At 34.7% G+C, this 22,002-nt stretch overlaps 1 protein-coding gene across 1 annotated transcript in view; it reads left to right on the forward strand.

Moving 5' to 3' along the window:
* The window catches only part of Cabcoco1 (ciliary associated calcium binding coiled-coil 1), a 108,609-nt gene that overhangs the window by 8,518 nt on the left and 78,089 nt on the right, over window positions 1-22,002 (forward strand). Inside the window, exons 2-4 of the mRNA XM_048335518.1 lie at window positions 5,101-5,210; window positions 13,417-13,586; window positions 19,736-19,883. Of these exons, the coding sequence (XP_048191475.1) occupies window positions 5,101-5,210; window positions 13,417-13,586; window positions 19,736-19,883 (428 nt within the window). The remainder of the gene's footprint in view (window positions 1-5,100; window positions 5,211-13,416; window positions 13,587-19,735; window positions 19,884-22,002) is intronic.

Here is a 22,002-nt window from a genome sequence, read left to right on the forward strand (position 1 = left end):
TCTCTAAGTTACTAATTATAACTAATAAATGTTAGCTTTTTCTTCTATTGAAATTAGAAAATGTTAGTGTGTTATCTGGCAAATGGTAGCAAAGCATATTTTTACTGCTCTCATTTATTGGAACCCATTTTTGGCATGCTCAATAATTATTTGGTGAATTAAAAATATTTTCTCCTTTTGCACTCCACATCTCAAACTCGCCTTGATTTTTGTGTAGCTGTTATTATCACCCGCTTATTTCATAGCCTCCTCTTTCACCTCCTATTTGCATCTCTTCTCTTCCTGCTCTGGCTTTGAGCAGTATCACCCTTTCCCACACTTACATTTGACTTCTAAGCCAACATCTTTCAGCTTGACCTGACTCCAGTATTTCTAATTAACTTCTAAATATTTCATGCTTATTATGCATGTTCCACTCTGAAATCTACCACCGAAATGGAACTTAACATTTTGCCTTTGTATAACCAGCATCCTCTTCCAACATTCATTTCTTATTTTTTAATTTATTTTTATTGTCAAGGTAATGTACAGAGGGGTTACAGTTACGTACATAAGGTAGTGACTACATTTCTTGTCCAACATGTTACCTCCTCCCTTATTTTTCTCCCTCCTTCCCTCCTCCCCAATCTGCACCCCCCGAGTTGTACACTTAATTTACGGCATATTGTCTTGTAAGTATTGCTATTGCATTGGTTTGCCTTTTACCCTTTGTCTTACCATTCTAATGTTCCCCTCTCCTTTACTAATTCAGACAGACATCTATGGGTGGAAGAAGGGTGCCATGTATAATTGTAGAGGATGAAACCTGAAGAGAAGCACTGGGCTGAAGTGTTGGTATGACATAAAATTATATTGCCTTGCCATACATTTGGCATATAGAGTTGTTTCAGCCTTGGGAGAAGCCTTTTTACTACTCCCTTCAGCCTGAGCAACTTCATCTGTTTAATTCCTTCAGAGGTGGAATATGTGTTTTGAGTGAGAACTACCAGCATTTTTCCAATTCACCTATATCAGAAACCCAGAATCTAAATTCTTCCCTCTTTTAATCACTGAGTCATATCAAATGCTGTATTTACCCCCTTTCTTCCCATCCAAACAGCCAGGGGGACAGTTTTGTCAAGTGTTTCATCTCGTAACTAGTATAATGAACTCTCTTCATTTTAACTCTTCCTCTGTATTTTTTTCTCTGCTACTGCCTTTCTGTATCCTGCTACACATTACCCTTCCCCAAAGCATATTTTTATCTTGTCATTTCACTGCTCAGAAACTTCATGGGTTCTTATTCTTATTTTATTAAGAAAAAAAACCTTAGCTTGTCATTCTTCAACTAGTCTAGGTCTAAAAATATTTATGGTCCCTTGCACAATATCTTACACTTTGTAAGCACTTAATAAATAGTTGTTGGCTCATTAAATTAAAAATCCTTCAGAACATGGTCCTGGTGCTCATTGCAGACTTAGTGTAACTAATCCCCAACCCCTGTCCTGAGCACCTCTCTAAACTGTTTGATGTTTCCTCAACCATTCTTTTACTGTCCTGCCAGAGATTCATTTTCTTAGGTCATTATCCATGCCCGATGCTGGAAAGTCATCCATGGACCTCCTCTCTGTAAACTTTACATAGTCTGTCCTGTCCTTGTCTCTTCTAGTGGACTGTACAATCCATTAACCATGAGTCATTTATTGTGTTCTCTTTTTCTTTAGTTTTTTCACCCTTGCTATGTTCCTGTCACTAAAGTGTTTGAGGTCAGCAAGTCTTTCTTATTTGCCTTCTGTTCCCCTTGAGCCACTGAGTTCAAAGAGTAATGCTGCATTATAAACATATGTTGAATTGCAAGCCATCACTCAGTTTTTCATTTGGTCAAAAGACAGACTAGTCATCTGATTTTTCCCCCAGTGGAGATGTACCAATTAATAATACTGGAAAAGAAAAATAACTGTCTAAAGGGCCTCATCTATAAAATATATGTAGAGCTCAAGAAATTAAACCTCCCAAAAGCAAATCCTCAAAGAAACAACAATCCAATTAATAATGGCTAAAAACTTAAAGAGAGACTTGTCTGAAGAAGAAATAGAATAGCCAGTACACAAGAAGAGATGTTCAACATCTCTGGTCATAAAATAAATGCAAATCAAAACAAACAAGGTCATACTAAAGCTACCAGTACAACAATGAAGGCCATACTTAGGCTACTAATACAACCCTATTCATTGCAGCATTACTTACCATAGCTAAAATATAGAACCAACCCAGATGCCTCTCAGTAGATGATTGGGTCAAGAAATTGTGGTACAATTTGTCATAGCGAGAATCTGGAACCAACCCAGATGCCCCTCAGTGACGAATGGATCAGGAAAATGTGGTACATATACACAATGGAATTTTATGCCTCTATCAGAAAGAATGACATTGTCCCATTTGTAAGGAAATGGAAGGACTTGGAAAAAATTATACTAAGTGAAGTGAGCCAGACCCAAAGAAACATGGACTCTATGGTCTCCCTTATTGGGAATAATTAGTACAGGTTTAGGCAAGTCATAGCAGAGCATCACAAGGCCCAATAGCTATACCCTTATGAACACATAAGATGATGCTAAGTGAAATGAACTCCATGTTATGGAGACAATTGTTGTATCATAGTTGTAACTACTTTCAACGTCCCATGTGTATCTGTAGCTTCTATTATTGATGATGTTCTTGTATCACCTTCCTGTGGTTGTACCTACACTATCTCTGTAATCTTCTCTGAGTATATTGGAAACCGTGTATACTGGTATTGGAACTAGGAAATTGAAAGGGAATACCAAAATTGAGAAACACAGGGTATAAAAAGAGAAACAACTACAAAAGCAATACTTGCAAAACTGTTTGGTGTAAGTGAACTGAACACCTCAGGGGGGGAAAGGGTAAGGGGGAGGCGGAAGGGGGGTATGAGGGACAGGGTAACAAACAGTACAAGAAATGTATACAATGCCTAACGTATGAAACTGTAACCTCTCTGTACATCAGTTTGATAATAAAAATTTGAAAAAAAATGACAATAACAAAGATAAAAATAAATAAATAATTCAACAAAAAAAAAAAGAAATTGTGGTATATATACAAACGGAATTCTATGCTTCTATCAGAAAGAATGACATTGCTCTATTCATAACAACATGGAAAGACTTGGGAAAAAAAATCATACAAAGTAAAGTGAGCTAGACCTAAAGAAACATAGGCTCTATGGTTTCCCTTATTGGGAATAATTAGTATATGTCTAGGATAGTCCTAGCAGATGATCACAAAAGTGCAAGAGCTATGTATTTATGACCACATAAGATAATGCTAAGCGAAATGATATCCAAGATATGGAAACAAGTGGTTTATCATTGTTGCTATTTTTAACATACAATGTGAAATTATTTCTTTTTGCTTTTGTCTCTCATCCCTTGGTTTAGCCTCTGTTGTCACTGTATTTGATTTTGGTGCCTTGGGTATTGTACATATGATTGTCTGAATTAGGGAAGGGAAGGGGAGCATCAAAATGGTGAGACAAAGAGTAAAAGGTTAACCAATGAAACAGCAATACTTAGAAAACAATATGTTGTAAAGTAACTGTACAACTCAGAGGGTGGGGAATTGGGGAAAGAGGGAAGGTGGGAGAAAAATGAGGGAGGAGGTAATACGTTTGACAAGAAGTGTATTGACTACCTTATGTATATAACTGTTACCCCTCTGTATGTCACCGTGATAATGAAATTTTTTTTAAAAAAATCATTATTGAGATGCCACCATACCCCAATTAAAATGACCATTATGAAGAAAACTAACAATGGTGGAAATGTAGCCAAAAATGAATGTTACTACACTGTTGATGGGAATGTAAAGTTGTTTAACCACTCTAGAAAGCAATATGCAAGTTCCTTAAAAGACTAAACATAGCTTCCCTGTGATCCAGCAATCCCACATGGGGCATTTATACAAATGACTAAAACCCAACCAGGTTGCACTAAAGCCACCAACACAACCATGTTCATTGCAGCATTGTTTGTCATAACTAAGGTATGAAATCAATCCAGATTCCTGTCAGTAGACGAATGGATTTAGAGAATGAGGTATATAGACACAATAGAATTCTATGCTTCCATCAGAAAGAATGATATAGCCCCATTTGTAAGGACATGGAAAGACTTGGAAAAAATTATACTAAGTGAAGTGAGCCAGACCCAAAGAAACATAAGTTCCAAGGTCTCCTTTATTTGTAATCATAAGAATGTGCCTATAAATCTACAAATAAACCCAATGGATAGTAAAAAGAAAAATAATTACACTTGAACTCGATTAATTTAACAGCACTCTAAACATTCACATGGTGAGAATAGAGGATATTCTTAGGAAATGATCACAAGGGCTTAATAGCTGTGTGCATATGATCATATACAATGATGCTTACCGAAATGAATTGCAAGAAATGGAAGCAAAGGTAACAAACAGTACAAGAAATGTATCCAATGCCTTACATATGAAACTGTAACCTCTCTGTACATCAGTTTGATAATAAAAATTTGAAAAAAAAAAAAAGAAATGGAAGCAAGAAGTTTCTATTACACTATTTGTGTTTATTTTTCTTTCCTTTTTTTCTTCAGTTTACTCTCTTCTGTCACTGTTTTTTATTTCTGTACCCTTTGTCTTGGGTTTAAGTTTATTTGATTTGGGGAAGGAAAGGGGAAGCACAGAAATGGCTGGACAAATGGTGAACCAATTCAGCAGTGATAGTCACTACACACTATGTGGAAAATGAACTATACAACTTGTAGGGAAGGGAAGTTGGGAGGGGAAAAACTGGGAGAGAATGAGGGAGAGGGTGACACCATCCAAAAGGAAATGTTCTCATTACTTGACTTGTGTAACTGTAACCTCTCTGTACATCACCTTTACAATAAACTTAAAATTTTTTTAAGTATTGAAGTGAATTCCAAAAATTGGAAAAAATAACTGTCTAATAACTTGTCTTAAAATATTTTCTGGCAGCAACTAACCCACAGAAAGATGCATTTTTGTATAATTGGGTTTCATATGTAAAATATATTATTTAAATACCCATTCTATTTTTTATAGAAATATGCTGAATTTGAGGAAGAAGGAGAGTTTCTGTCTTCAGATTTTCTTTCAGTGGACCAAATCGCAAATTTGCTAGCAGAGGACATTGGAGCAGATGCAATTCAAGAGTAAGCACTTTATTATTTCAGACACATATAGATCAGATCTAGATTTTTATCTATAAAGGACCATTGTATTTAATTACATATTTAAAGCGTTTTTTCTCAAATATATATTATTAAATTGTGCACTGAAATATATTCAGATTCTAGAATACCGAAATTCAAAAATACCTGACTTTTTAAATTTGCTTGGCAATTTAGTTTATGAGAAAAATAGATGACAAATCAACGTGTTAATATTAACGAACAGTAGAGATTTATTGTTAAAAGCAGTCATTAACATATTGTATTTTTTTGTTTTTACTTTTTTTCTTTAATTGATGGGAAAATCAATACGTATAATAATCAAGGGCTGTGTTCTCTATAATAATACTACTCAATGCATTTTATAATTTTGGGAATCCCAAATGTTAGCCAACTAACTTTGTGATTTCTTTTTCAGAAATGAAGCTACATAAATATTTTGATCATTATATGTTGCTTAAAATGTAAATATAACCACATACATAGGCAATGATTCTAACATATATACCTCTCACTGATTTATTTTTCCCAGCAGTTCATTTATATATAACATCAGCCAGATATATCAAACAAGATAATTTCATTAAGAAATGTTTTTAGTCATTGTCAATGGTTAAAATGATCACACTTGAAAATGGAAGCTGACTGGCCAAACTATGTGGAAAGTGAGGATGTTGCAATATGTGAGAGCACTGTGCTTATGTCTGCTCTCTTGGCTACTCCTCAAGACACAGGAAGGTGTCTTGTACCATAATGGACAAATAGAAAATGACTCTGTCAGTGGTTATCACAGGCAGATCTTAAAAGTTTCATGGAATAGAGGTGATTAACTATTGAGAAGGAACTATGACAGATGTCCTTGCTAGAAAAAGAAAAAAATCTGAAAAGAAAAGACTTATCAAGAGCAGATAAATGGCACTGGCAGCCCTTTTTTCAAGATGCTCTTTACTTTCACTGCTCTCAGACTCTGCTAAGAATTGAACACCTGTGATTTGGCCATTTTGCCTAACATCTGTATCTTTGCAAGCCTTAGTTCATGAATTAAAATTTCTCCTGATTTCAAACAAATAGTTTTTTACAAATTTACAATTTTTATAGGAATGACTGCTTATTGGCAATTTTGGTTCTTAGTTTAAGAACCATTTTTAAATGAGTTTGTACTGATATCATTGATTATATTTTTATATTTTTCCATTTCTAAATAATCTCAAATGTCACTGATCATTGCAATGGAAAATAGTGATAATAAATTTGCAATGCAAAATAACAATTTTAACTTAATTCTAGGTGAAAAGAATACAATGCAAATTACAGATACTTAATGCAGTTTGTAATAATTATTTATATTGGACATTAAGTATAAATGTTATATTAAATACAGTGAATATTAATGAAGGTTGTTGCTTTCAAGAGTCTTATCACACCATAAGTGTTCCTGTGTATATAGCACTTTAGTTAACTTTCTTTGTTTATTCTTTCTTTTCTTCTTCTCCTTCTCCTCCTTCTTCTTCTCTTCCTCTTCCTCCTCCTCCTCCTTCATCATCATCTTCATCTTCTTCATCATCATCATCATCATCATCATCATCATCATCATCATCACTGGCTCACTGTTGTTAAATATCTAAATTCTGAAAATCTTTATGGGCGAGGCCTTGCAAAAATAAGTATACATAAGGAAATACAGCAGTGAGTAACATAAAAATATTTAGGTTCAATAGCAGGCTGACTTTTGACAACTGTCTTGATGTAAAATCACCTAAAGCAATTTGAAATTATAGAACATCTTTGAATAAATAGCATCACTAAAAGTGATTGTGAGTACTATGAGCCACTTCTTTGTGATTTTCTTATGATTTTATAGGATTTTTGTAATAGCAACCCTGAAATATTTTCAATCAATCAGTTACTTCCAAATTAAAGTAGCAGTATTGTACATAGGAATTATGTAATTTTCAAAATGACAAATACAAATTATCCTGTCATCAAGTGACAGAAGTACACTAAAATGTACTGTATACAAAGCATAACCTTATTTAAATAAATCATAAGAAATCAGTTCATTACATGCTAAAATTAAGAATTCTTCTCCCTGAAAGGGACCAATCAAATGGAGCATTAAAATATCATTAAGAATATTTTTGGAATATACTTAAAACAAAGTTAAATGTTTAAGTACACTTCCCAGGATCTCTTAGCTGCTTGCTATCAATCGTAGTTTCTTCAATGAAAATTTATTTCCAGATCCTTTTATTTTAGAAAAATATGGAGAGTAAATTAAAAATAACTTTGTAAAAAATAAAAACTAACCCAGAATCATCTTTTAACAATCTTTCTATGGCTGAGTGCCTGTATTCCCTTTGTAGCTCTTAAAAGGCTTTTTTTTTCTTGCAAGTCATCATATTCAGCAAGTCAAGTGCACTCCAACTTCAAAAACACATGCAAGAATAATGTAGAAGTTTTATGTAAATTCTTGAAAAGAAAGGTAGGTAAGCCCATCACCCGTCTCCATCACTCTGTGTCCCAGTTCAGCTTCAGGCATCCTTCTTCTACTCTCCATCCCTCATGCTTCAGCTTTGGCCACCTCCCTCCCTTTACCTTATTCCATTTCTCCTGTGTCTAGAAAAGAAAGTTTTTACCTTTTCTGGTAAATGAAAAGACACTTTGCATTCAAGCTGCAGCATTATCTTGTGCCAAATGACTTTCTGCTTAATATCCTTTGTAGCAGAATGACTAGGCAAAGACCTGAAATATGGTTGAATCCTGTGGTTCAAATTAAAGGGGAAAATTCAAATAGTACTGGGGGAAGTGGTGGAGAGGGTGACAAGGGGAGCCCAAGTAGCAGAAGGTCAGAGAGATTCATTTAAACATCATTAAACACAAATATCAAAAATAAAGAGCAAAGAACACACACAAATATTCAGGTCAAATATTTAATTAGCAAAATGTAGCATGCAGAGAGCAGACGAAGAGAAACTTGAAAGGGAAACTAACTGCTAGAAATGGGAGAAAATGTGACACAAAGGCTGGTAATTAAAGAGGGCTGCAATTCCACAAAACATATCAAGATGATAAAATATGTCAATAAACTTTTAGAAAGAAACAGGGTACTAAGAACTAATGAAGTTCTTAACTTGGTGGAAATCAAGTCAGGAACAAGAGACAATATATTTAAGTAACATAAAAAGAAATTAGAAGTTGTTAGAATATACATTTGATGTAATTATTCAGATAAAATTAAATTTCCTAAAATCTGTTTTAGTCAAATAAAACTTTGGGTATCTTCTTATAGCTAAAAAAAAAAAAACCTCACCTAAAAAGGAAAATCATAAGAGTAAACTTCCATCCTTTTTTCCTTGGCAATATTACATAGCAGAAATAAAGAAAATAACAAGTCATCAAAATTTAGGAAGAGAAAAATAAGCTGAATCCATGCCGACTGCCTGTGCCTCATGTTAAAAGCCAGCTCAGGAAGAAATGTCTGCAAGACTCTATCACAAAAAAAAAAAAAGAAAAGAAAATGAAATAAAACAAAAATGTCAAAAGCAAGACCTGAGATGTGCTTCAAATGATAGAATACCAGCAAAGCAGCCAATAAATAAATAAATAAGCAAGCAAGCAAGAAAACGTAGTAGGTAATTTGTTAAATCCAGAATAAAATAGTAGTATGGATTGTTTTTTGGTTATGGTGACAAGACGTTGTATTATGAGTAATATCTCAAAAATACAGCTTTTCCTGATTTATCTTATTGTAAATCTATTTACCTATTAATCTAACTGAAAGACTAACCGATTCATTGGTGAATTACAAATAAAAATAACAGCAAAATTGCCAATAAGAAGCTGAAATATAAAATCCTTGCTATGAAACTCACTTTAAATTAAAATGAAATCTAGCATGATAATGATAACTTGAAACAACTATTGTAGAACTTTTCTATGAAAATGGGTGTGCACATGAGAAAAATAATAAGTAATCTATTTTACTCCTCTGGCAAAAATAAAATTGAATTTCAAAAATTTTTTAAATTGTAACACAAATGTAAAAAGGTTGACAACAGTTAACTCATGCTTTTAATCCTGTATCTTTGGGAGGCTAAGACCTGAGGATCGCAGCCCCAAGCAAGGCTGGGCAAGAAAGTCTGAGATTCTTATCTCCAGTTAACCACACCAGAAAGCTAGAAGTGGAGCTGTGGCTGAAGTGGTAGAGCACAAGCCATAAGGAAAAAATGCTAAAGGACTGTGCCCAAGCCTTGATTTCAAACCCCAGTACCAGAACATAAATAAATAAATAGGTAAATAAATAAATAAAGCATAAAGAGATAGCATTCCTAATTATACAGAAGTTCTTTTTAATTCATTTGTGGAACGGTACTGAGGTTTGAACTTAAGGACTTGTTCTCTCGCTCAATTTCCTTGTTCAGGGCTGGCACTCTACCTCTTTAACCTTCAGTCTAGCATTTTGCTGGCTAAATGGAGATAAAGTTCTCAGATGTCTCTGTCCAGGCTGGATTGGAGCCTTCATCCTCCATATTTGGCCTGCTGAGTAGTAGTTAAGATTATAGACATGAGCTGTAAGTACCTGGCTAGAAATTCATCTTTAAATCTAACAAAGCACAGGAAAAAAATTCTAATGTAATGAATATGCCAAAAATTGCATAAGATGGTTATTTTTATAGCAAATTAATAAATATTAAAATTATGGACAAAATCCAAACTAGACTGGAGTGTGAAAAATGGAGGTTTTGTGTGATATTAAAGGGACATTTATTTGGCACTACATTCTTGGAGGGAACTTTAGAAATACATTGTGCATGCCAAATATAACCTAGCCATCCCAATGTTAAGAATTTATTGCAGAAGATCAGTGGCATTTTGAAAAGATCTTAATCATTTTTCCTTACTCCCTTCATAACCAATGGAGAATATTGAAACGCATTTGGGAATACGTTTTCCCAATATATTTTTAGCATTAGAGTTCTTCTCTCACTGGAAAGAGTAGGGAGTATGTGAAGGTTTTCTATTTCTACCTTCTTCCTACAATTTGAATATTTTTCTCATTTATATTTATGGCAAACTTCTTTCCAGTTTTTTATTCTCAATTTAGTAATATTGTGGTTGGTCATGCAGCAGTGTGTTTTTTATGGTCTGCCTAATAGAGTCTAATTTATTGGTCTTTTCTTTTTTATTTGAATTTAGGGGGTTATGCTTAAGATATTTTGTTCAAATGTGATAAGTATGCGTTTCTTTTTTTTTTTAATTTTACTGTTGGATATTAGTGGTTCAATCTTAGCCCACTTGGACTTTATTTCAGTGTACTGGATAGGATGGAATGCTTTTTCCATATGGATAGACAGTCCTCCTGGCACCATTGACTTCCCATTCCCCTTGCTGATTTGAAATATCACCTCATGTATAGCAAGCTCCTTGAATATTGAGACAGTTTCTGCACATCTTACCTGTTCCAAAGCCTGCTTATTTAGTCCATAACAAGGCCACCAATTACTATCCATTTAGAATGTTTTTACTTTCTCTTAAGCGTAAATAATGCAGTAAGTGAAACACTGAAAATAATGCTTAAAACTAACCTTTGAAAAAAGCAATTTTTCTAAATAATGTCCAATATAAATTAAAGATGTCCAGCTAGTAGAGCAAACCCACCACTATGACTATCACATATCTGTTCATATATGCATCTACCAATTTTTGTCTACTTGACAAAATATATTAAAAGGCATAGTTACAAGAAACATAAAAATCCTGATTCTATTGACTTAAAATGAATAAAAACATGTACACAAGTACGAACACATATTTATAAACACACACTGTGATGGTGATACTATTGAAGCCTCATTGATTCAAACAACTTTGACATAAGCTTATCTGTAAGTTTCCTAATATGTGGTATATAATTTCTATAATTGTCATGTAAGTATCATAACATGGCTTCTCATTTACTTTTTCTTATTTTTGTTCACCAGAAGGAATTAAGACATATTTAGTTGTAAATTAAGGAGATAATCCAGTACCACCACTGAAAAATAATTCTTACAATTTTTACATACTGAATGGTACTATTGGATATTGTGGTAAAGGGAATCAATTACAGGGTTTCTTTAAAAAAAAAAATATCAGCCCTCAGTTTTGAGTTTGAGTTTGAAGTTAAAGAGCTGGCTTAACCACATACCAATATAAGTTTCTATTGGTTCCCAAATAGTTTGATTCTGCTGGACTTATCACTTTGATTCTTAACTGGTTTAATTTTACGACTAATGTGGTAGATAGTAGTATATATTGTCACTTGCCTCTTCCCCCCTCCTTTTCCCTCAGAGGGAGCAAGGAAATACCAGTTGTACATTTGTCAACATAGGGAGAATGCTGAAAGCCCAAACCACAAAGTGTGAAGATGATTTCCACACTCACAGACCATGCAGAAGTACAGGAGGAACTATAAAAAAGATACACACAGTTGTAGCTCTTTAGATGCATTTATATATATATATTTATGAGCTTATATATATTTTATATAATATATTTATATATTTATATGTATTATATAGTATATATTTTTATATTATATATATATATATATATATATATATATATATATATATTTGTTCTCCTAGGGGGGAAAAAACCCTTAAAATGTCAGACTAAGAACCCCTAGTAGCATTAGCAAGACCAAGCTGTACAGACTGGGAGCAGATTCATTTTGTGTCTCAGGAAGTAGACAGTTTGTGGAATAGCAAAACAGAACTCACCTGTAATTTGTCTTCATCTTTCTCCCCAGTAAAAAAAAATAATAATAATAGGTGTTATAATACTGGACAGAAAAGTCGTGCAAACAGGAAATAACTACTAGTTTGTAACATAAGCAGGTCTTCACCTCCAAAGGATCTCTGGAAAGTAGCTGTTGAAGGACAAATGTGAATTTGATTCAATGGTAAGTAAAATGCAAAGAATATCCATAAAAAGTCAGTGCAAGCTAGGCATGCTGATTGCGCATGTTTGTAATCCTAGCTACTCAGGTGGCAGAATCTGAGGATCACCGTTCAAAGCCAACCTGTCAGGAAAGTCCCTGAAACTCTTAAAACTAGTCAGAAAAAGCTGGAAGTGGTGCTGTGGATCAAGTGGTAGAGTGCTAGCCTTGAACTCAAAGAGGCTCACGGACAGGGTCCAGGCCCGCAGTTCAAGCCCCAGGACAGCTTCCCTCTCCCCAGAAAAGGCAGTGCAAGAAAATAAAACATACGGGAGTATGAATACAAAAGAGAAATAGCAAATAAAGAAAATTGATCAGAAAGAGCCATGAGCAGACAAAATATTTTGTCATGAATTTTAAAATCTTATGAAGCAATCATAAGAACATAAAAGCTCAAGAAGATATAAAAGCACAAGAAGAAATAACACAGAAATAAAAAGTTATAAACATTAAATTGAAAGAACTCCCATACAGAATCTGCAGTGAAACTAATACCAAACCAAGGGAAGCATAGCAGTGTTGAACACATGATAAGAGGCAGAGAGGACCATAACAAAAATATACAAAATAGGAGTGAAATATATTTGAAAATACCTAATAACAATTTTAAATAGTTGAAGATCAAAATTCATATAACATACATACCTGGAATTCTTAAAATACAAAGAAACTGCAATCAGATATATAATAATTTAGTTTCAGAAAAATTTCAGAAATAAAAGGAGAGAAATATTGACCTTTAGAGGAAAGAAAATATTGTACTGAAAACAGAAAAAGAAAGTCGAAGATAAGAGGGAGAAGGAAGAGTAATAGAAAATAAAGGAGACAAGGGCTGGGAATGCGACCTAGTGGTAGAGCACTTGCCTAGCATGCATGAAGCTCTGGGTTTGATTCCTCAGCATCACATACACAGAAAAAGCTGGAAGTGGTGCTGTGCCTCAAGCGGTAGAGTGCTAGCCTGGAGCAAAAAGAAGCCAGGGACAAAGCCCAGGCCCTGAATTCAAGCTCCAGGACTGGCAAAAAAAAAAGAAAAGAAAATAGGATTCATACTGTTGGTTCTCTCCCTTGTCCTTTTGAACTTATGGATTCTGATACAAATTAATATTTTTAGATTATAAGTATTATACATTTGTTTCATAAAATTGTTTTCAAAATATAAAGGAATTATTTTGAATTTAATCTGATTTAGTATCTGCATTTTTGTTACAGGAAACTGGGAAAGTTTTTGAATCTTAAACATCTTCATACTCACTTAAAGGATGCCATTCTACTAGATTATTATGTGTCCGGATTCTTGTGGGCTAAAGAAATGGACTTCTCTATTCTTCAAAATTCAAAATTTATGAGTTTACTAAATATGTTGCTTCATAACCTCAGTAGTAAGTATATTCATTTTCTCTTTTTCCAAGAAAAGAAAATTACACTCATTTTCTCGTTTCTTAGAAGAGCAAAATTTTTCTATAGTTCTAATGAACGTTCTTAAGCCAAAGTTCCTGGGTTAATTATAATTCCTTCAATGAAAATTATGGTTTTTATCTCATTATTTCAGAGTTATAATTCATATCACCATTGAGTTGTAAATATTCAAATAATACTTAGCAAGATTAATGGTCTCTTAAAAATCAATTTGTCAAAGATATGCTAGTTTCATTTTAAAGTTTTATCAGTGCTATACACCTTAAAAATATGTGAAGATTCTGTGATAATTATGGCAACTTTTCAGCCATTTCAGAGGACTGACATCAAAAGTTTTTCCCTTGGTATTTATCCTAGCCTAAAATAGAATACTGTACAGCTCAGTAAGTGAAAGAATGAGGAAGTTTTCTAAGTATTGTGTGGAAGATTATATGTTGTTATTATTAAGGTGAGCAAAGTGAAGAATTCTGTGTTTTGTAAAAGAGAAAAATATGTGAATTTTTGTTTATATTTATATGTCACAAAAGAAAAGCTGGAAGAGTAGAGAAACAAACTAATAATCAAAATTACCTTTGGAGAAAGATAGAACTAGGCACATGGACAAAGAGGGGTTCAAGAAGTATTTCCTGATATATCTGCATTTGTATTTTTTGAGGCATAGAACTATTACCAATGCCAAAATTAAATTTTAAAAACATATGCTGTGGTAGTCCTAAAATATGAAACCTCTTATATTTGTAAACTAGAAAGAGATTGAAGGAAAACAAACTTTTATGAACTTCACATTCCAAATCTGAGAAAAGATTTCCATTTTCAACTTTCTCTGTCTTAAAAATGGACTCAAGAATATTTCTTTTCGGTAATTCTTTATATTATTGGTATCAGTTCCAAAGTGAATTTCATAGCTTGAGCAAATGAAAATACACATGTAAAACAGAAAAAAGCAAGGTATCCAATTTTTGTTTCTGGTATGAAAAAGAAAATTATTCCTACCCTTTAAACTGAATAAGATTATTGACGCCATCAGTAAAGAATGTATTTGGGCTCCTCACTCCCACGCAGGTGCAGTGTAATAGTAATGGTGCTACTAAGTATGTCTACTATTTCTCTAATTTCCCTAGATTTATTCTAGCAAACCTGAGTAGCTAAGTGATTTAATCCTTTTATATTTTAATCATACCAGTGAGTGTAATTTTTAAAAGAGGAAGTATTTCAGTTGGATAAGTGAAGTGATAACTTTCTTAAAGCAATTAACAGTTGAAAGGCATTAGACATAGAGAAACCATTTTAAAGACCCAGTTATTTTTCAACATAAGGATAGAGTCTTATAAATAAAATTTGGATTTGATAAGTATAATTTCCCCTAGAATTAAAATCAATTATCTGAAAATTCCTTTTTCTCTGTATCTCCAGTGAATAACCTTCTGTTTATAAAGCAATTCAGATTTTTCATTCATTCATGAATTTCACTTTCCCAACAGATTTTTTTTATATCTAAAGTTACCTGCAACTATGAAAACTAAAATTCTATTGTGGAAAGGGAGATGTACAATTGAATTCCACATTAGGTAATATAGAAAAGCACAGTTATTCAGCAACAATTCTGTGCCATACACACAAATTTCTGTGCAGGGATGATCTAAGTAGAAGGCAATCTTCACTGAACAAACTACAAATTAGTGGTCATTGTATGTATCTTTTACTTACTATCATTTAATATGTCTTTTGCCATTCAGAGCATAGGATGTTACCTCCTAGAGAAAAAGAGTATAATCGAGAAGTGCCTGGGACAAACAATCAATGTATAGTCTCAGAGTTGACTTTCTATCTCTGTTTCCATTCCCATTCAACCTGTTCCATTACAGGAAGTAGAAAGTTTGCTGATGGATTCCTAATAGATGGACACTGAGCAAAAGAACAGTTTCTCGGAGCCCTCCCATAGTTCCCCCAGCTGATAGTGACTGCCCCAAACAAGCAGTCTAGCCTTGGTTTCCGCTCTCCGCCTCTAGCCACCTTTATTTTGTGTCCACACACCCACTATAGTTAGAAAAGGGCCATCTGGACACTCCACTTACTTGAACTCATCTCCAGAGGGTGTAAGTGTAGATTGCAAATAATATTTGTTTTGCCTGCCACTAGTGAAAACGAGTGTAATATAATAAAACAAAAAATACAATATAAGTTAATACTTTTATTATTGGCAATATATTTTTATCTATTGCTTTTCTAGCAGGACAGATGCCAAAGAAGATAGTTTGGAGTGCTTGGTATTGTTTGTTTAGCGATGTAAGGGAATAGATCACCCAGCTGTTGGTTTGGGGTTATGGGGGTGAAGATATGGTCTCTTAAAAATCTCTTCATACTCTGATATTTTTGTTTGTAATGTTACATTTTAACACGTCTGTCTTTATCTACGGTACATCTTGTTCAAAGTCATCTCTTCCATCATTCTCCCTCTTACCTACCTTCCTCTCACCTGACAAAGCAAGTTTCCTTATTTACATATGTACTTTGAGTATCATGACTATAATTATCCATTGTTCCCTTTTCCATTCCTCATCCCTCCTCCCAGTAACCCCACCCAGTCAAAACACATTTCAGGTTTTTCATTCATTTTGTTAAATTGTTTAACTGTTCCAAAGGTTTATACAATGGAGTTTCATTCATGCATAGTCTATACTTTACTCAACTTGTTCACATACATATGCGTATACCCTAGTGTGTGTTTATTGAGAGCTGTATTTTGGGTCTATGATCCAAGTCTGAAAGAAAACATGGGAATGGTTTAATTCAGTCAATATGATTTTTTTCCAGATCCATCTATCCATTTCCAGGCAAATGACATAAGGTCCTTCTTCTTGATTGCTGAATAAAACACACACACACACACACACACACACACACACACACACTCATTTGGCCATTGTATGGCTTGGAATCTGAGATGTTTCCATAACTTGACTACTGTAAATAGTGTTATGAAGAATAGGGTGTGTAGGTGCTTTATCGTATCCCATCTGCCAATCTTCTGGATAAATAAAAAATAAACCAGGAATATTTTGATTTTTAATTTTTTGAGAAATCTGTACAGTGATTGCACCAATTTAACATCCACAAAGAATCTATTAGAGTCCTTTACCTGAGTCCTCAGGAGCATTTTCTATTGTTTATATTCTGATGGTGGCCATTTTGACTGGAGTGAGATAATCTCAATTTTTTTGGCCAGTCCTGGGCCTTGGACTCAGGGCCTGAGCACTGTCCCTGGCTTCTTCCTGCTCAAGGCTAGCACTCTGCCACTTGAGCCACAGCGCCGCTTCTGGCCGTTTTTTCTGTATATGTGGTGCTGGGGAATCGAACCTAGGGCCTCGTGTATCCGAGGCAGGCACTCTTGCCACTAGGCTATATCCCCAGCCCATCAATTTTTTTTTCAAATTTTTATTATCAAACTGATGTACAGAGAGGTTACAGTTTCATACGTTAGGCATTGGATACATTTCTTGTACTGTTTGTTACCTTGTCCCTCATACCCCCCTCCCTCCCCCCTTTCCCTTCCCCCCCCCCCCCCCAGGTGTTCAGTTCACTTATACCAAACAGTTTTGCAAGTATTGCTTTTGTAGTTGTTTCTCTTTTTTTACCCTGTGTCTCTCAAATTTGGTATTCCCTTTGAATTTCCTACTTCCAATACCAGTAAACACGGTTTCCAATATACTCAGATAAGATTACAGAGATAGTGTAGGTACAACCACAGGAATGTGATACAAGAACATCATCAATAATAGAAGCTACAGATACACATAGGATGTTGAAAGTAGTTACAACTGTGATATAACAATTGTTTCCATAACATGGAGTTCATTTCACTTAGCATCATCTTATGTGTTCATAAAGGTATAGCTATTGGGCCTTGTGATGCTCTGCTATGACTTGCCTAAACCTGTACTAATTATTCCCAATAAGGGAGACCATAGAGTCCATGTTTCTTTGGGTCTGGCTCACTTCACTTAGTTTAACTTTTTCCAAGTCCTTCCATTTCCTTACAAATGGAACAATGTCATTCTTTCTGATAGAGGCATAAAATTCCATTGTGTATATGTACCACATTTTCCTGATCCAGGCCAGTCCTGGGCCTCGGACTCAGGGCCTGAGCCCTGTCCCTGGCTTCTTCCCGCTCAAGGCTAGCAGTCTGCCACCTGAGCCACAGTGCCCCTCCTGGCCGTTTTCCATATATGTGGTGCTAGGGAATCGAACCGAGAGCTTTATGTGTAGGAGGCAAGCGCTCTTGCCACTAGGCCATATTCCCAGCCCTCAATATTGTTTTGATTTACATTTCCTATATAGACATAGATGTTGAACATTTTTTCATGTAGTAGTTGGTCATTTGAATTTTTTCTTTGAAATCCAGTTAGCTTCTTTGCATGTTTATTGACTTGGTTATTGATTTTTTGGGGTTATAGTTTTTAAGCTCCTTTTGTATGTTATTGCTATTTGACACTTGTCAGATGTTCTTCTGACAGAGATTTCCCATTCTTTCAGCTGTCTTTTACACTTAGTGACAATATCCTTCACAGTACAGAACCTCTCTAATTAAAGGACCTCTGTATTTAAAATCATAAAACCGAGGCAAGCACTCTTGCCACTAGGCCATATTCCCAGAACTAGGAAATTGAAAAGGAATACCAAAATTGAGAGACACAGGGTAAAAAAAGAAAAACAACTACAAAAGCAATACTTGCAAAACTATTTGGTGTAAGTGAACTGAACACCACATGGGGGGGAAAGGGAAAGGAGGAGGAGGGAGGGAGGGTATGAGGGATGAGGTAACAAAAAGTACAAGTAATGTATCCAATGCCTAACGTATGAAACTGTAACCTCTCTGTACATCAGTTTGATAATAAAAATTTGGAGAAAAAAAAGAAAATCATAAAACCTTGAAAAAAGATATCAAACAAGGCATGAGAAGATGGAAAAAGCTCCATGTTCTTGCATTGGTAAAATCAAAATCACAAAACTGTCAATACTGCTGAAAGCAGCCTACAAATTTAATGTGATATCCATCAAAATCCCAATCTCATTCCTCACAAAGTTAAAAAAAAAAAAGACAATTTTAAAATTCATATGGAAACACAAAAGACCTCAAATAACCAAAGAAATACTGAAAGGGAAAATGATGGTAGTTTAATAACACTATACTCCAATTTACATCATAAAGCCATAATAATAGAAACAGCTTAGACACAATACTGGAAAAAAAACTAGAACGAAGAAGAAGAAAAGAAAAACAATAGAACAACTAGAAGATCTAGAAATAAACCATACACCTACAGCCAATTGGCTTTTGACAAAAGAGTCCAAAGTATACACTGGAGAAAGGATAGCCTCTTCAACAAATGGTGCTAGAGAAATAGACCTTCACATTCACAAGAATGAAAGGAGACCCCTGTCACTCACCCTGCACCAATATCAGTTCAAAGTGGATCAAAGACATCAACGTAAAACCTGAAACCTTGAAACTGCAAGAAGAGTAAGAGAAACATTAGAACTTGCTGTCATAGGCAGAAATTTCCTGAACAGAATTTTAGTAAATATAGTTGAAAAACAGGATTTCATTAGGCACACATCTGAGAAACATCTTACATGAATTGTAAGCCTGTAGCTGTGTAAAAGGAAAACATACTTTGATGCTTTACATAGAAATCCATATTTCTACTGGAAAAATCTGATGGTCCAAATTCCTACATGTCAGTGAGCAGATACAACCAATTCTTAGTGACAGAACCACTTCCTATAAAATCATTTAAAAAATATCTTCTTTCAATTTTAAAGTTAACTCTAGATTTTGTGTTACTTTTTTGCATCTTAAAATAGAAACATATACTCTTCACAGAAATAGCATTATGATAATTTCCAGTTGTTGGGTGGGTGGGTCTGATGGCACTACATCCTTTTACACAGAATGTAATTATCAGTTTATTATGAAAAAACATTATTTGCTGTCTTCAAAAATGCTAAACAAAGTAAGTTTTGTCACATTTAGTATACCTTGTGTTGCTTTACCCCCCAAACAGTGATTGCAATAATACTTAGGATTTTCCTGGGGTTTTGTTTGTTTCAGTGCTACATATGTCCTTAGAAGAGAGCATAAAGTGGCTTGGGGAAGTTATGGCCGAACTTGGGCCACACCCATCTCCATTAGAAAATGAGGAATGGAATACCTTTGATGTGAAACAATCCAATGCTATTATTGATTATTTCAAAAACAGGTATGGAGTTTCTTGGTAGCATTTAGTTTTCATTTCATATCTTCTATAAAATGCATGTTAAATAAAAATAATTTTGTTCTTAGAGAAGTCAGATTTACGAAAATTTATGTAATCATTAATCCAATAAAAAGGTCATATTCAAATCTTCCACATAATAAGTGTCAGGACATTTTGGCTAATATATTCTTAGAAATTATTTGTGCTTCTTTAACTTGGTGGCCACTAACATGATACTTTACATTTTATACAATCAAATCTAGATATCTTCTATCTGTTTCTACCTGTCTAGCCAAATAAGTATATCATTCATAGATCCACCTCTCCCAATATTTCTATACACAAGCTATATGCATTGTGTCTTCTTTGTCTCATCAGAATTATGAGATGGAAACATGATGACAGAAACAAAAAAATGTTATGGTTATTGTTGGGGTCAGCTGCACCTTTAAGGGGCCACAGCTGACCTTGGCCTGTCCCTCCCCTTCCTGTCTTTAACAGGAAGAGAAGCCCCTGTCCCTGGGGCTAGCACAGGTGCTATGGCGGAGGGATACCCCAGGGGCCCATCCATAGGGGGCTGGACCTCTGCCAACAAAGGAAGTCTCCTGACATCATTTGAGGGACAGCTCCTTGGGACCAATCAGGGGCCCCTCTCTTGTGCCCACCTTTGGAGTATATCTGGGAGGCTCCTCATTTGAATAAACAGAAGCCCTAGAGGTTTTTCTCCAGGGGCCCACACATCTGTGTCGTTCTTGGCGGTTTTGGGGCACTCTGTGACCACACGCCACCGAGGCTACCTGTGGCCATCACTCCCGCGTGAGCGATAATGGACCACCCAGGAAGGGGTGGACAAGCCCCTTCCCCCCACAAGGGAGGGGAAGTAGAGAGAGAGAGAGAGAGAGAGAGAGAGAGAGGAGGCTACCTGTGGCCATCGCAAGAGCAATAGAGGACCACCCAGGAAGGGGCGGACAAGCCCCTTCTCCCCCCAAGCAAGGGGAAGTCGAGAGAGAGAGCCCACAGTTACATTCAATGGCTACTTTTTATTATTTACCACTACTATTCATTTAAAACATCTGAATCTTGATAAGTTTATTATTGAATCATCAGAAATGATATACAGAAATGTATGATTATATAATTAAAATTGTATTCTAAAATGTATGTTTGAATTATTGAGACAAAATGTAGGATTGCTTTATGATGGTAGTCTTTGAGCCAACATTGCTTTCTTTTTTATTACAATATTATTATTAAGTAGTTGTACAAAGAGGTTCCAATTCCATATGTTAGGCATAGGTACAATGCACTTGGACCAATGATACCCCGTCAATTGTTCTTCCTCTTTTGCCCCTGTCCCCTGCCCTCAAAGTATGTAGTTCAAACTTTGTATAACGTACATTGAGTACAAGGGTCACATTTGCTAAGAGATTCATGATGAATATTTTTATCAATACTCATTAGTTAATATGAATGGCCATTCTCATGTTCATTAAGCATTAGCAGTTAGGGCTATTAATTTAAGAATAAAATACTGTCTTCCAAAAAAATTAAAAATGTTTTATTTTTTATTAACATAATTTCATCTAAAATTGTAATAAACTCCCCTACTTCCTGATTTTTATCTGTAATTAATGGTATTTTATTAATAAAACTTTTCTTTCTGATTAATTCGATGTAATTAGATTTGGTCTTTCCAATGACCAAACTTCACATCTTGAAGGACAGCATTCATTTCCACTTAAATGTTTCATTTAAGTACTTTGCATTAGAAATTGAAGAGATTTATATATTTTTTCTCAGGTTTTATTGCCTGGCTTAAATTATTTTGTACTGTTGACTATTAAATCCATTGCAAGTCCCTCTTCATGCTTAGAAAATGATGGTGGAGAGAGGGAAAGTGTTTTCATTACAGTGATTCTTCACTGGTGAACTCCGAAATTTTTCTTTCTATATAGTCTGTCACCACACCCGCATTAGAGTCACACATCTCTCCAACAGGACATTTTTTTTACAACTTGCAAAATAGATAAAAAATCTTTTGCCTAACTGAAAAGTTTCTGTACAGTATTTTTTTCTTCTTTTACTATATACTCCAGTATTTTTTCCAATGTTATGAATTAAC

The sequence above is a fragment of the Perognathus longimembris genome, chromosome 2, assembly GCF_023159225.1.
Source record: "Perognathus longimembris pacificus isolate PPM17 chromosome 2, ASM2315922v1, whole genome shotgun sequence".
In the NCBI taxonomy this organism is placed as follows: Eukaryota; Metazoa; Chordata; class Mammalia; order Rodentia; family Heteromyidae; genus Perognathus; species Perognathus longimembris.